Source organism: Rhinolophus sinicus, chromosome 3 (assembly GCF_057876585.1).
Source record: "Rhinolophus sinicus isolate RSI-liver-muscle chromosome 3, RSI-T2T, whole genome shotgun sequence".
NCBI lineage: Eukaryota > Metazoa > Chordata > Mammalia > Chiroptera > Rhinolophidae > Rhinolophus > Rhinolophus sinicus.
This window is the reverse complement of record NC_142503.1, coordinates 51,132,465-51,149,785: the sequence shown is the minus strand read 5'-3', so window position 1 is coordinate 51,149,785 and position 17,321 is coordinate 51,132,465. Positions and strand designations below refer to the sequence as shown.

The 17,321-nt window shown below is 33.0% G+C and overlaps 1 protein-coding gene across 2 annotated transcripts in view; it reads left to right on the top strand.

Moving 5' to 3' along the window:
- HOMER1 (homer scaffold protein 1) overlaps positions 1-17,321 on the top strand; it is a 117,458-nt gene that overhangs the window by 54,361 nt on the left and 45,776 nt on the right. For both annotated transcript variants that reach the window (XM_074328799.2, XM_019728184.3), the window contains exon 5: positions 5,452-5,591. In XM_074328799.2, the coding sequence (XP_074184900.1) occupies positions 5,452-5,591 (140 nt within the window). The remainder of the gene's footprint in view (positions 1-5,451; positions 5,592-17,321) is intronic.

Here is a 17,321-nt window from a genome sequence, read left to right as displayed (position 1 = left end):
TTTATTAGTAATATGATACTTTTTAAGTGTCGTATAACTAATGTGGTTTTACAGAATAAGATACAGCAAGAACATCTTTTACGACCTCCGGAAAGTTTCACTAGAATTTCCTGGATATTATTGTTCGCTATCCAAAGTAAGGACAGTGGATTTATGCCTCTAATCCTGTTACTTTTGTCAATGGAGTATTTATCCATTTCTCCATTGGGTTTACCTACTGGGTACTGGCAGTGAGACTAGAGAGAAGGGAATAGACATAACAATGGTGAAATTGACTGAATTTGGAGGAAATGTGGTAATTAAGGGGATGGTAAGGGTAAATAAAGGAGGGTGGTACGTGAGGAATTAGATGTTTTTGAAACTTCTATACTTGGTTTGTAGCACGAACTTCAGAAAAAGATTTCCACTTCAGATATTGAAGTTGTATCCTAATGGGGCATCCAGGTAGATATGTCCTGTGGGTAGTTAGAAACTTGAAATTGGAGCTAAGTCTCATGAGTCATCAACAAATATATTGTAGTCAAAGCTGTAGGTGAGAATAACATCCAGAAAGAAATAGAATGAAAAGGGAGGAGAAACAAGAATCAAAATTATCACTTAAAGATTGTTATTTAAGAAATTGGAGGGAGCTATAGGGCAAGACACTAAATAGAAGTAGGAAATGAACCAGCAGAAGTCAAGAGACTTCTTCCTGCAAATTTTAAATTCTAGGATATGATGGGATATGATGTGGCAATGTCAGCGTACCAATGATGGGACTTAGGACTTTCAACCGAATAAAAGGGAGTTCACTGTAATTATAGGTGGACTGCTGGTGAAGGAAGGGCAACGTGAAGCAGTTTTAGAATGAAAGCAGTTGACTTTGGGCTATTTGTGACCAAAATGTTTGGTAGAGAGACTATAAGGTAACACATATTTGTTTCTCCTTTATGAGTAATCTCAGGAGGATGTGGAGCTAACAAAATGTTTTTTTCAAGAACGTATGTGTAGGAGTGACTTACTTAAATATGTTTTTAAATGTAAGGAAGGAGTCAGTGAAGGAAAAAGAAGAATAGAAGGAAGGGATCATTGATGGAGCATTATGCAAGAGGTAATGTGAGGGGGGGGAGAATGGAAGCAAATTAGCCACTTTATCTGAGACAGGAGGGAAGGATAAAAATGGACTCAGATAAAGATAGGAGAGTGATTGAGGAAGTCTATGCCAGTTTATTTCTGTTTTCTCTGTGAAGAAAGAATTAGATCATTCCCTGAGAGGAAGGACAACTGAAGAGAGAAAGAAGGCTTGAACAGTGGTGTGGAATAGTGGTTAGGTAAAGGGGAAAAAAAAGTCAAGTGGGAGTAAGTAAATTAAAGATTACTTGGCATTTCAAGAGCATAATTAAAGTCAGAGCTCAAAGCTATCTTCATAGCATATTTAACAGTATTTTCTTGCCTAGCTCTTGGTAGTTTGGGGACATAAGAATGGGGAATGACAGTTCAGCCAATGTGAAATTGGAAATTGACAAGATAGGTAATATAGAGGGTAAAAGAACCCCGGAAATTGGATGATGCTGGTGAGAGTATAAATAAGGTGACTGGCTTTCTGGTGTTGAGCCTGGTTGAGCCTGATGAAGCAGCGTAGTATCAGAGGGCGAAGAGATTGTAAGTCAAGGTTGAAGAGCAGGTGGAAAGGGAGTGGGTTAGGTTGAGAGGACAGGAGGTTGTACAGTACAAGGCCTCTTTACCTGTTGGAATCAAAACCAGTAGTTGATGAGTTAATCCCAAATGTCAGTTAATATGAAGAATTTTTTTAAAGATTCTTTTAAATTTATAAATTAAAATTCAATAACATTAAGTTTTATTATATGTGCTGCCGAAGCGAGCACCGCATTAAGTTTTATTTATTCATCAATATTTTGATTTAAAGCTGAAGTCTTTGAATATGAATCTGTTGATTGAAATTCCATGTTATCTGTTTTATATAAATCATACTGGTAATTAATTTTCTGTAATTTCCTGGGTATTTTTCCGTAAGTAGAGCTAACCCTTAGCACTTGCAAAGAAATCTAGGTGTTATATTAGTGGATTTTTATGTCATTTTTCTGATATTATATGATATACTATATGTTATAGAATAGTATATATACCTATTTCAGTTGTGTATTTAATTTTATTTTTCCTATGGTTATCAGAAATGGGATTTCAGCGACGGTGGCTCTGGATGGTGACCAGGTGTAGGGAATGATTTATGACAGTAGACGTTTGATCTTGGCCTCATCTTCCTTAATGTATCCTTTTGCTCTTCTTCTGTCTCTCTTTCCTAGCATTTCTTTCCATTTCATTTTAGATATAATAATCTAAGGTGATTAAATATGCCTTTCGTTAAATATAGCTAATATTCAAGTTTTCTGGAGAAAAGCTTTCTGTGTTGTGATGCTGGAATGGTCAGCCTCTATCCCTTGTTTCCTCACCTTCCTTTCCTTAACTTGCCTCTGAGAACAGTCTTTCTACTTCAGTAACTTCAACGTTTCTAGCCTCCCCAAGACACATGCCTCAAAACCCTCCTAATTTTCCCCCAGAAGGTAGTAAGGACCAGAAATCAAACTACTACTCATCTTTCTCCCTCTCTTTTATTTATTTTTTATTTTTTATTTTTTGTTGTTGTTGTTGTTGTGTTTTTTTAAATTAGTTTCAGGTGTGCAAAACAATGTAATAGACATTTATCCTTTATATCCCTCACACAGTGATAACCCTCCTACCCCCATCTACTACGCCTCTGACATCGCATGCAGCCATTCATTTCCACTGTCTCTATTCCTAATGCTGAACTCCACTTCTTGTAACTATATACATATATATATAATATATAAATATATGTAAATAAATAAATATAAATATTTATATATTGTATATATTTATATAATATATATTTATATATTTATATATAATATGTATTTATATATTATATATATTTATATATACATATTTATATATGTATATATATATAAAATAGTAGTTGACATTCATTATTCTTCAGCTTCAGGTGTACAGTGCAGTGATCAGGCATCTACATCATCCCTGAGGTGGTCTCCCTAATGAGACAAGTGTCCATCGGATACCCTACAAAATCTTTACAACATTATTGATTCCTCCCTCTCTTTTAATCCTAATCTACTTTTGTTCCTCACACTCTTGTCAACTGTTTCAAGCAAATTCCTAAGTGAATCTTTAATTGCTAATGCTGGTTATGTCCTTTCAGGGGTGCCAAGTAATTTGTTTCTGTTATCATTTCCACTGAATCAGGTCTTGGCCAACTTACTGCTTAGGTGATGGGATAGTCAACCTTGATTATTTTAGTTTGGTTTGGCCTTTCTTGGAGGAAAATAGTCCTGATTTATTGAAACCAAAGATGATAACATGATTTCTAATTGGCTGCTTAAACTTTTTCTGCTTAATTGATATGGTTCATAATTGACCTGGTAGTAGTCCCTTTGGGTATTGTTCCCGTTATTCACTTAGCAGGATTTGACTTTGTAGTAAAACAATTTTATGTTGTCACATTATACTATAAACTTTATTCATGCATTAACTATTAGTTAATGGAAACAAAGAGGATTTAGGAGAAAGATTTAATAAGAATAAAATTAAAGGTCAAAATAAAGATTCCATTAATAATTGAAAAAAATTGTTGAGAGAGTTGCCTTTTGATCTTTGATAGCTTACATAATTTATAGCATTATAGTACTATTAGTAAAAATATTTAAATGTGAAATAAAATATATACAGCATTATAAAATCAGAAGCCCCCAAAAGAAAGTCTCACCATGTTTGCATGTTCCACCATATATCTTTCTAGCACTTCTTCATAACCTAGATATAGCCTTATATTCTCACGTATTTTCTCATTATAAGCATTTGCCTGTATTACACATATTTTTCTTGTTTGTATTTGAAGAAATCTTGTATTCTTCTAAATACAAACTATGTTGACAGACTATGGCCATACCTAACCAGCTCCCTGTTGGACACTGATGTTTTCATTTTGTTCCCTAACATAGCCTAATATTTCAGTTGGGAAGTTTTATTGCCTAGTGATAACACAGGGTCTACCAAGCGGCTCTTCAACTATCTGGTGCTAAGATTTGTCCTGGTTAGAGGTTTGTCAAATGATCCCTCCTTCTGAATTCTAATATCAAATTTGGATGATATGATAATGGCAGTTGCAAGAATTAGTGTCAGCTTTAGCTTCATTTTGAATTCCATTTATTTTCCAGAGGGATAAATTAAATTTGCCTTGATAGGCAAATCTTAATTAAAAGTAGACATAAAAGGAAATTTTGTGAAAAAACAATTCCATTATGAGTAGCAGGCAAGAAAAGCCAAAATACACTAATATCATTATGTATGTTAATAGAGGTATTTCTGGTTGCTTTGAAAAATAACTCTAGGAATTGTAAAGTAGGACAAATAAAAAAATTAAAACTTGTTGAAAATTTCCCTTTCGCCTTGCTACCCTCCCAAATAAAATCACACCTTGTTGCATTTTTGTGCCGTCTTCTTTTTCTTCTCAAGTAATTCCTTGGATATCTTTTATTCTAGAACCAATTAGTTGCTTATATAAACCCACAAGTTTTTCAGTTCTTTGAAACTACCCTGTTTCCCCAAAAATAAGACCTAGCCAGACAATCAGCTCTAATGCATCTTTTGGAGCAAAAACTGATATAAGACTGGAATTATTATATTCTATTATATATTATATTATATTATACCGGGTATTATATTATATTATATTATATTACATTATATTACATCTGGTCTTATAGTAAAATAAGACCGGGTTTTATATTAATTTTTGCTCCAAAAGATGCATTAGAGCTGATTGTCCGGCTAGATCTTATTTTCGGGGAAACACAGTACTAGGCTGGAGCAAAAGTAATTGCGGTTTAAAAAGTTAAAATAATTGCAAAAACCATAATTACTTTTGCACCAACCTAACACATTTCTTTTTTTTTTTTTTATATTTTTTATTGGGGAATATTGGGGAACAGTGTGTTTCTCCAGCGCCCCTGAGCTCCAAGTTGTTATCCTTCAAACTTAGTTGTGACAGGTGCAGCTCAGCTCCAAGTCCAGTCGCCGTTTTCAATCTTTAGTTGCAGCGGGCACAGCCCACCATCCCATGTGGGAATTGAACCGGCAACCTTGTTGTCGAGAGCCCGCGCTCCAACCAACTGAGCCATCCTGCCACCCCCACATTTCTAAATTGTGTTACGTTTCAGATAGTTTTCTTATGAGTTGTTTTGCTTTTAAAAAGTATTTCTCCTTCAGATTTTAATTTTTTTAAGTCTTTGACTCAAATTTGAATTGAAATATGGTTCATAAGTAAGCATATATCAGAGTCAGTTCTAACTTTAAGATTATCTTGTGTATTTTAACAGAAATATAATACTTTCTTATCCTACCCTTGTTTTTAAGGAATCAGCAGGCGGGGATCTTCAGTCTCCTTTAACACCAGAAAGTATCAATGGGACAGACGATGAAAGAACACCTGATGTGACACAGAACTCAGAGCCAAGGGCTGAACCAACTCAGAATGCATTGCCATTTTCACATAGGTACAGATTCAATTCAAGCATCATGATTAAGTAAAATGTGTAAAAAAGTTATTTGGGTTTCAGATACATCTTGTGAAGTTACAACCTTGAGTGAAAATTCCAGGTCAGACTTTTTTGTTTTGTTTTTTAATTCTTTCTGCCAACCTCAGAAAGGTTTTAATAATTTATAGTTGCCTAGTTGGACTGGGGTGAACATTTCCATTATTAATGTAGGAAAAGGGCTACTGAGCTAATTACAATACAAATCGTTTTTCAGTGAAACAATACACGTGTTGTACTTCGATTTTTAACAGAGCCCCTAGAAGGCCTCCTTTGTTAACCTGGTTTGCATTTTCATGTATGTTCTTGAGGGTTATAATTTTTTTTTTTAAATAGACTTCTTCCTACTTTCTATTAGAGGTGATCTAACTGTGTGATTTCACAGAAGGAAGCAAGTTGTTGAGGTAACTTCTAGAATGAAGTTAATGATGATATCAAAATTATTTTTGTACACCAACAGAAAATAAATCTTCACATGCTTCTGAATTTTAAAATAATTTGATACTTTAAAAAGATACAATTTATCCTAAATGTGTTCCAAACCAGTTACATTAATTATTGGCCATACTGTGGTATTTTTAGGATATAAGGAGGTCTATGAAACTGCAGTATTGCAAATATAAACAAATACTAATCAGGCATTGTCTTAAAGTTAATTTTTATCTTTCTTTGGAAACTTTTGACTAGGTACTTTTAGTTGAAATTAGGAAAATAGTTTCCCTTTGTTGTGCACCGCTTTTTGGGACCAGTGTTTAAAAAAATCAAATTCTTTAGCATATTCAGAAGATTATGAAGTGAGATATTCCAAACTCTTTTTTTTGTTGGAATTCTAATTTTAATTGAATTTATTGAGTATTAGGGGCATAGGATTAAGCATATTAGAGACTAACATTGAGGGACCTCATGGTCAGGCTGAGAAAGAAGAAATTAGTTAAGGTGTTTTTTTTGTTTGTTTGTTTTTAGTAATGAATGGTAAAAACTATTTTACTGTGAAGCTATTCAAAATTGTTTCTAAAACTGCTAATATTTGCATAAACAGTAGGCATATCTTGGAATTATCATGGAGATCATGATTTAACTATTGCAGTATGAGCATATTCTCTTTTCTGTAGCTGTAAAAATGACTGAACACATGAAAAGTTTTAGTTCCTCTGATCTGAAGACTATATGATTTGTAAAACATGTGGGTTTTTACAATCAGCAATTAAAATTAAAGAGCTATGTGATTAGTGTGCAATTTATGTTGAGGGAGGAAAAATATCCTTCTATGAAATTATATTTAACATATCCATTTAATACATAGACTTAACTGCACTGAACGTAATTATAAAATTGATTTATTTGGCTGACACTTGAGTCACATGCTTTGAATAGTGTTGCATTTAGAAACAAGAACTTCTGTGTTTTAATATTTGTAAAAACTATTCCTAGTTTACTTTATGGGCCAAAAGTTTTCTAAGTGTTTATTCCTCTGCTAATCCTTAGTATTTGAAGTTACTAACTGGGATTGGTTGTCATCTGTTGATTTTCTCCATTTCTGGGAGTTTAATGGGAGTTATTTGATTTGAAGATAGAGCTTCTTTGACTACTAGAATCTATAGATTAGCCATGGAGATGTTTGAGTTCTGAAAATAAGACCTATCAGGTGAATTTAAGCTTTTAATTATGTTAAAGGCATTACATCTTATAGGTTTCTATTGTAAAACTGTCTAGCTATAGGATTTTAGAAGACTTACTCTCTGACCTTGTTTTGATTTCTGCCTGCAATACAAGATAGTGTATTTTGCTGCTAATGTTAAAATCCCAAAATATCACAGCTAGAAGAGACTTGAGAGATGGTGTAATCCAGGATTTTCCAAACGGTGGTAATTTGAAATTAATTTAGGTTATTCATGGCATTCTGAAAAGTGAAATATAATAAAACCAAATAGGAAACATCAGAGTAAAACTCACAATAAGAGTAGAAACTTTGTGTCAGTAATGTACCTATTTATGTGTGTGCTGGATTATAGTGCTAACTGTCAAAGTTTGAAAACATGTGCCTTTACACATGAGACTAACTCCCAGAGGATAGGTGAGTTGTCCTAGGTCACACAGGTCATTTCTAAAAACTTGAGGACTACAGCTCAGCCTTTTTGACCTGAATGTGTCCTAGTACCAGTTAGTTAACTATGCTAAATTTTAGTCAAATCCCCAACATGAGCACATTGTTGTGTCAGGAAGTTAATAACTGTTCCTATCCTAGGATACATGTGTAGAGGTAAGGGCAAGGGTTGCCATGAATTAGAGACAGAAAGAATATCAAAATAATTTTTATTTAAATCTGAAACTCATGAATGTTTAAACTTGACACACCATTCTTTTTCTTGTGGCAAAGGAAGACAGAGGAAATCTGTTTTAAGGCTTAGACCATTTGTCTTTCTTCCTTAGTACTTTTTTTAAAAAAACTTTTTATTTTTCAATTACAGTTGACATTCAATACTGTATTTGTTTCAGGTGTACAGCATAGTGGTTAGATGTTTATATAGTTTATGAAGTGATCATCCCGATAAGTCTAGTACCTACCTGACACCATAAATAGTTATGATAATGTTGTTGACTATATTCCCTACTTAGTACTTATTTTAACAGAAAAGAATGAATAGCAAAAACAATATTTTGCCAATGTTTCTCTGTTATGGTGGATACCATTTTCCTGCTCAATAAGGAACATGCTATGTTTCCCTGAAAATAAGACCTAGCTGGACCATGAGCTCTAATGCATTTTTTGGAGCAAAGATTAATATAAGACCTGGTCTTATTTTACTACAATATAAGATCAAGTCTGATATAATATAATATATGATATGATATGATATATGATATGTAATACATATAAGAAATTCCAGACATGTAATTCATCCACAAATTTTTTTTTTAAAATTACTTTTGAACTTTTTAAATTTTTTTAAGGAACAAAAGAAGTTTATTGTGAGGTGATCCACTCCACAGGCAGAGTAGAGGCTGCCCTTGGGCAAGCGACAGCCTAAAATTATTTTGAACTTTTAAAAAACTTACTTACTAGGTTAATACAACTTATCTAACTCAGCGGCAGTATAGGGTTACTTGAATTATTTACTCTTTCTTTGATTTTTAATTATACTGCATAACTAAATTTAAAAAATGGGCTGCTCAATACTCCTTAGTCCAGTACTATAGTACTGTTTTATGTCCGTGTCATAAACTATGCAAAAAACATTCTCATTGAATAAGTTTCAATACATTAACACTTTTTTATTGTATTTATTTAAATACTTTTTAAAATTTAGGGATATGTAAAAGAGGGAGATGGTGAAGATGAAAATGTTAACTCATTTCTTTGGGGAAATGGTATTAAATTTTATCTAAATGGCATTTTTTCTTAAGAAGTTATTTTTTAACTTAAATATCCTTTTGGGACGGAGCAGGCATATACTCTGACTCACTGAAGTGTTCAGGTATCCTTTGAGACCATAGTCTTAGATTAACTATATACTAAATAAAGTAGCTATATACTAATAGACTAGCATATATATACGGGGGAAGATTTTATTCTCTCATTCCAGGGAATATTATTTGCTTCATAGCATCAACTGTATGGAATTCTGAAATTTACTTGTTATTTCTTAATAATAATAGATCCTAGGATTTTTTAAAAAGATTTAAAGCTATTTCAATACTCCTGGAAATTGTTTATTTTATACTATCCCAATGCTGTTAGAATATAATACATATAATATTTAAAACTAAAACTTTTAATTTTGTTCATTGCACATTTATTATCCTAACATATTGATAAATAACTGCTGCTATGTGTTTGAGAGTTCAGAACAGATATATAGACATTAGTAGCTCATGAAGCTATTTTTGTACTGATAAATTTTAGTAACAGTTGGATTCTGTTAATGGAAAATAGGCTTTTTAAAGCACTGATTATATTTAAATTCTTCTAATGTTTAAATAATGCATTCTTATGGTGCTGCTAAAATTTATGCATTTCGGGGGTACTGCATGTATCTTTTATTCTGTTAAAAGAGATATTTCTATTACTTCATGTGTTTCCAACAGATATTCATTAAAGCATGTATGCAGACACGTTGCTCTTTAGTATATTGATTTTTGTTTTAAATCAGTATGACGACAATTTTATCAAAAGTTATGAAATCTGGGTGGGTTCATTCCATTTGTATTAGTAAATTAATTTCTTCATTATTGGAGTTTCAGAAAGCTATTACTTTAAAACTGTGATTAGGGATTTTTGTACAACCTCAAAAACTAAATTTCATTGGGAATTTTGCACACCATTTTAGTTACATGTTAAAATAAAAAAAATAGTGCTTTACCTTGAATCAAATACAGTTTGTACTTACTTGAAAGATGATACAAACAGGAAAAGAGTGAATGACTGTTAACGTTTCTATACTCTCCACAGCTATGCCATCTGTCTCTTTTTTATGAATAATAAAGAATTATAGTTATGAAGTAAAATAGAAATAATTTCTGCAGGTAACTTTTGTTTTGATAAATCTTTGTAAAGCTGGGACTTGTTTACACAAGAAGTGCTTTGTCACTGATATAACTGCAGATGAAAAATGTAAGTTGTTGGATTCCCCTCATTGTTGCAGTTACAATTGACTTAAATATTGTTATTCTTCCATCATTAAACCTCATCAGTTAGATTAGGTTTTCAAAAGTTAATTTGAAGGCCAAGACAGTTTGTGAGAGATTTCAATATAACAATTTGGAGATGTATAATTTCCTTTACCATAATTATGAACAGATAGCATTTTATAAGAACTGCTATGGTAATTTGGTAATATGTCCCCTTCTGCATTCTCTGGAAAGTGAAAAGCAGTTCATATATTCTTAAATAAAATGCAATAAAAAATGCAGTTTAGTGACCAAGAGGGTTTACCTTTCTAAATAAGTATACTTAAATTTTCTATCTTGAATTTTTTAAGAACTAACCTTTATTCTCTTCTAATATCTTTGAAAAGATTTTGAAGAAAATGTGAAAATTTGCTGAAACTTTTTTTTCAGGCACTGTAACTTAATATAGATTATTTGCATAAAGAAAAATACTGTTCACTTGATATGAAGGCATTACTAACCCAACCCCCATAGAGATTAGCCCCTCCCCCTTCTCCCCCTCTACCTTATCATTGTAATTCATGGCAAAGAATGTTCACCAGTCCATCTCTAGTGATTGTCAACTTCTGTTTCCAAGATGACCAGCTGGAGTTAAAAGTGTGACATTCACAACGGGACAGATTGACCTTAGATTGATTATGAACTCATCCCTAAAGAGGGCTTTTAAAAATTCCTTTTTTCCTTCCATTTCTGTTCTTAGGAGACCATAATAGGGATTCCATTGGAAGGGAAGCTTGTGATGTGGACAGTTCTGTTCTGGGACTTAGGGGAAAATGTTGTTGTTTTTTTGGATTTGGCTTTCCATCTTTCCTCTTACTAGAGTAGTAAGGGACTAGTGAATGTAGGCAGAGGCCAGGGCCAAGCAAGGCACATACATGTGTGAAATTTGTGGTGTGTGTGACAGTACGGAATTGTGATGTCTGTGGTAAAGTGGAGTGTATGAGTTTCACTTGAAGATACTAAAGGTTTTTAAAAAATAAGTCCAAACAGAGGGATTGGGACTAGATGATCCAATCTGGTTTCTAGTTTAGACTTTCAAAAGGAATCTTTCTGATTTACATATGGTTTAGCCCAGGGTAAGGATTTTGAGAAATTCCCAGCTAGTAATATCCATTGTTGTAATACTCTTATAAACTCTTGGTGGAGGTATTTTGGAGGATAAAATTTTCAGCTTTGGAATACTGGATATTTTCTCTTTGGTGACATATTACTGTGACAGGTGTTATTAATTTTCTCAAACACAAAAATCTGACCATGTTACTTTCCTCCTTAACATATTTCAGTGGCGTGGTGTATGTAGACCAATCCGTAGGCACTCGGTGATGTGTCCCCAGCCACATCACTTTGTGCTACTGTAGCAGTTGCTCCAGATTGATTGTACTCCACATACAATCAAGCAACCTTGTTATTATTCTCTTCTGCAAATCTTTGCTCCCTTGTTTTTGGAATGTTCTCCCATCGCTTTGCAACATCTGATTCTCTCTCTCTCTCTCTCTCTCTCTCTCTCTCTCTCTCTCTCTCTCTCTCTCTCTCTCTCTCTCCCCCGCCCTCCCTCTCTCCCTCCCTCTCTCCATAGTTTCTCCCACCTCACCTCTGCCTCTAACTCTACCACCAACCTGTCATCCCCTATATATCCTACAAGCTCCAGCATTACCTCCTCCGATCAGCTTTCTTTCATGTCCTCCGACTGAATTATGTTTCCTTTTCTGCTAAATCCCTATTGCCTCCAAACTGACATATAGAGGTTAACATTAACGTTTCAGTCGGTTCTGGGGCAAGGATTGTGTTTTATTCATTTATATTCCTGGTGCTTAGCCCAGTAAACATTCAATAAACATACGATTGAAACAATTTCCCTTACAGAATGCCTTTGGTACAATGCCTCAATCCGCTAGTTACACCTACAGGTTCCTAAGACCTTGAAGCTAAAATATAAAACTAGTTACATTCTTTGAAAACCAGTCACTGTTATCAAACTCAAGACTTGAGTTTAAGTGACTTAGTCTGACTTTCTTCAAAGTTTCCTAGTTTGTATAAAGAAATGTTAAAGATAATGCGTAAATAAACAATGTTGTTAACTACCTAAATAATGTGAAAGATACTAAAATGTGCATTTTCTTTGGAATACAAAAATTTTTATTCTTCTCTTGAGAACAATTTTTCTCCTTACTTAAAATGCAGTACAGAGTGACTCCATGATGTGTTTTCTGTGAAAGTAGACCGTTCATATTCTTTGTTTTTAAACCAATTATAGCTAAATGTGTTTTTTAAAATTTCATCTCTTATAAAAGTCAGCACAAATATTATTTGACTGAAAGAAGTGAATTTAAGGACTATAAGTATTTTTAAAATTGAGACTTGTACTATGTACATTTGGCAGAAGTATACAGATTGGGGCCAACTCTTACTTCATGGGATAACACATTAACCTCACATTTCACATGGAAAAAAGCTGACAGTTAATTCACTGAAATGTATTGAAAGTTTTCATGCTCCATGGACTACCCTCCTTGCAGGGTGTATAAAATGTAGATATAACTAAGTCATTGAAATAAATGTACATTTTACTTTTATTTGTTTTCTAATTGTTTGCCATTTTCCATTGACAGTTTAGCTTGGCTATATATCCAAATGTAGACAAATGGTTAATTTTTATGACTCTGGCCTAAATTGAAATCTAAACATTGTTATTAGAACTTTGGAGATAGAAGGATCTTTAGCTATTACATAGTCCAGCCACTTCATTATATAGAAGTGAAAGCAAGTCCAGGAACAGGTATTCAGCATCACTATTTTCTAATGGCTAGATTAGACCAGAGAGGTCTCCAGAGTCATTGATCATTATGGTCCATCCTGGTTGAGACAGCTCCCCTTCTCCTGAACTCACTTGCTATGACTTGCTAAACTCCCCTAGTAGATTCTTAGCTTCTAGACTAAGCGTCGTTGACTTACATTTTTTGGTATCCCATGTAGTTTCTAGCCATTTAGGTATGTAATAGATAATGAATTTCTTGAGTGAATAAATGTATATGCTTTTACTGTAACTGAGATGACAGAAGGGGGTATATAAGTTAGTGCAATTTGATCACTAGTATCAAAAATAGATCATACTCATATATTAGGCAGGGCTAACAAAGATACCAATATGAAGAATAATCACCGTATTTTGTCGTGTATAATGCACAATTTTTTTGCCCAAATTTGTGAGGAAAAAATAAGGATGCACATTATACATGGGTAGTATTAATTCTGTATTATGTAAATGTTTTAAATTCTTTTATTTATGCTTATGAATTAAAAGTGTAACTCTAGAAATCTATAATGATATCCATATGCAAAGTAATACCCTGGAATATGATAATCGGTTTTGTTGAACTTATGACGAACTTGCAATGACGAAGAGTTCTTGGCCTTCTATGATGTGTAAATATCGCAGATTTGTTACTGGTACATAAAATTTTTTGTACCTTGTATCTGTTCTTGTGTATTGTAATTATTTGTACCATAATATGTTAAAAATAAACGCTAAAATTCTTATATAATACAAAATACAAATATCTAAATGTAAACAAATAAAAATTTGAATTAAAAAATTAAAACAAAAGATATTTTTCCCCTGAAAATTAGGGCCAAAAATGTGGGTGTGTATTATACATGGCAAAATATGGTACTTTGCCTTTTTAATTCTAATTGGAATCACTTAGCTATTAATAGTCCCATTAATGTTTTCAGTCACAGTTTTATTGAAGTATAATTCACATACTGAACAATTCACATATTTAAAATGTACAGTTCAGTGGTTTTTTAGTATATTCGCAAGAGTTGTGCGACCATCATCACAATAGATTTTAGAACATTTTCATCACCTCCCCCAAAACCTTGTACCCATTAGCAGTCACTCCCCTTTTCTCCTTCACGCACTCCCTGCCACCCCCATCCTAGGCAACCAGTAATCTACTTTCTGTCTCTGTAGATTTGCTTGTTCTAGACATTCTGTGTAAGTGGAATCATACAATATGTGGACTTTTGTGACTAGGTTCTTTCACATAACATGTTTTCAAGTTTCATCCATGTTGTCACATGTATAAATACTTCATTTCCTTTTATTGCCAAATAATAGTCCATTGTATGGATATACCATATTTTATTGATCCACTCATCAGTTGATGGACATTTAGGTTGTTTCCACTTTTTGAAAGTTCCATTATTGTTATGAATAATGCTTTTGTGAATATTTGTGTGAAAGTTTTGTGTAAATATAGGTTTTCAATTCTCTGGGTGTATAACTAGAAGTGGAATTGCTGGGTCATGTGGTGATTCTGTGATAAATTTGGTAGGAACTGCCAGACGGTTTTGCAAAGCAGCTGCATTATTTTACATTCCCACCAGCAGGGCCTAAGTGTTCCAATTTCTCTACATCATCATCAACACTTGTTATTATTTGCTTTTTGGTTATAGTCATCCTAGTAGGTGTGAAGTTGTTTCTCACTGTGGTTTTGATTTGTATTTCCCTGATGGCTAATGTTGTGGAGCAGTTTTTCCATGTGCTTATTGACCACTTGTAAATCGTTTTTGAAAAAATGGCTACTCAGATCCTTTGCCCATTTTTAATCGGGTTGTTTATTTTTTTGTTGTTGAGTTGTAATTCTTTAAATGAGTACATTCTGGATATTAACCCCTTATCAGATAAATGATTGGCAGATACTTTCTCCAATTCCGTGGATTGCCGCTTCACCTTCTTGATGGTGTCCCTTGCAACACAAAAACTTTTAATTTTAATTGAGTCTCATTTGTTTATGTTTTCTTTGTTGCTTTTGGTTTTGGTGTCATATCTAAGAAAGCATTGCCTACTCCAAAGTCACAAAGATTTACACCTATGTTTTCTTCTAAGAATTTCATAGTTTCAACTCTTACATTTAGATCTGGTTCACATTGAGTTAATTTTTCTATATGATTGTTAGAGGTCCAACTTCATTCTTTTGCACGGGTTATCCAGTTGTCCCAGCACCATTTGTTGAAAAGACCATTCTTCTCCTATTGAGTTTTCTTGACATCCTTGTCAAAAATGAGTTAACTATAAATGTGAGGGTTTATTTTTTGAACTCTCAGTTCTGTCCCCTTGATCTATCTCTCCCAATGCCAGTACCACATTGTCTTCATTATTGTAGCTTTGTAGTAAGTTTTGAAATGGAGAATATGAGTTCTCCAACTTTATTCTTCCTTTTCAAGATTGTTTTGACTATTCTGAGTCCCTAGAATTTCCATGTGAATTTTATGATCAGCTTGTGAATTTCTGCGAAGAAGCCATTGGGATTCTGGTAGGGATTGCATTGAATCTGTAGAACAGTTTTTGGATGGCCATCTTAATATTAAGTCTTTCCATAAACATGGGATGATTTCCTATTTATTTAGCTCTAATTTCTTTCAACTGTTTTGTTTTCAGAGTATAAGTTTTGCATTTCTTTTGTTAAATTTATTCCTAAGTATTTTCTTTATGATGCTATCATCCTGAAGTTATTTTCTTAATTGCGTTTTCTAATTGTTCATTGCTAGTATATAGAAATACAATTGATTTTTGTATAGTGATCTTGTGTCCCATAAACTTGCTAAACTCATTTATTTGTTTTAATAGTTTGTTAGTAGCTTCCTTAGCATTTTCTATATGCAAAATCATGTCATCTGCCAATAGAGATAATTTGTTTCTCCCTTTCCATTCCTGGTTTGTTTACTTCATTATCTTGACTTGTTGCCTTGTGGAAACTATAATACAATGCTGAATAGAAGTGAGAAGAGTAGACATTCCCATCTTGTTCCTGATCTTAGAGGGAAAGCTTTCAGTTTTTTACCGTTAAATATGATGTTAGCTGTGGGTTTTTCATAAATGTTCTTTATCAGCTAGAAGAAGTTCTCCTATATTCCTAACTTTTTAGTGTTTTTCCCATTAATATTTGTTCTGATTGGTTGATGATTTACTCCTTTGACTTGGTAGTTTTAGGAATCTATACTTTGACAAATATAGCAATATTCTTTCCTTATGTTTACTTCTTAAAAGGTAATTTATAGTTTATTTTAAAAGATAAAAGAACTAGATTGAGAGGAAGAATTCTTCTTATAAAACTGTCACTATATTTTAAAAGCTTATCACTAGGCCTTAGTTTTCCTATCTAAAAATATGAAACCTTCCAGTTTTCTAGTTTTGTATCTCTCCAAAATATGTGAAGCAGCTTTTATAGATGGTGGGAATGGGGGTACACTTACTTCTTTATCTGTTTTTGTAAGTGATATAGTTGATTTTTTCTTCAGTATTTTTTTGATTACAAGAAAATAAAAATATGCCCTTTTTGAAAAGAGGAAAACTGTAACTATACTTTAGAAGATGACAGTGTATTCATTTCAATAAATATAAAGCAGTTCATATTAAATATGAATAGAAATATACATATTAAGTTGTTCATTTCAAAGAACTGATTTCTAATGTAATTATTACTCTAGAAAAGATTCATCATGGGTTTTTCCTTATTGCACTATAGAAATGTTAGCTGATGATTATTTTAAATGATCGATTTTGTGATCAATACTTGTTTTATGTCAACAATGTTTTACCTAGTTTATCATAGAGGGGTTGTGTTTCTGTATGCATGCAGTCTAAAAGAGTTTTCAGCATACATGTACATTAACATTGAAGCAATATAAGGATATTGTAACCATGTCTTAGGACATTTTAAAGGCTGCCTGTGCTTACAAAGTAGAATATTAAGTCACTAGCTAAATTAGCCCATGGTTTTTTAGTCTCATTTACCTGAACTCTCCGTTCTGTCCCCTTGATCTATCTATCCCTATGTCAGTATCACACTGTCTTCATTAGTGTAGCTTTGTAGTAAGTTTTGAAATGGGGAATATGAGTTCTCCAACTCTGAAAAAAGCACCAAAGTCTTTTGTTTGTTTGTTTGTTTGTTTGTGTTTTTCAACAAGAAAAGTTCTCTGTGATACTGAATATGAAACCTTAGACATAGAGAGAGATTT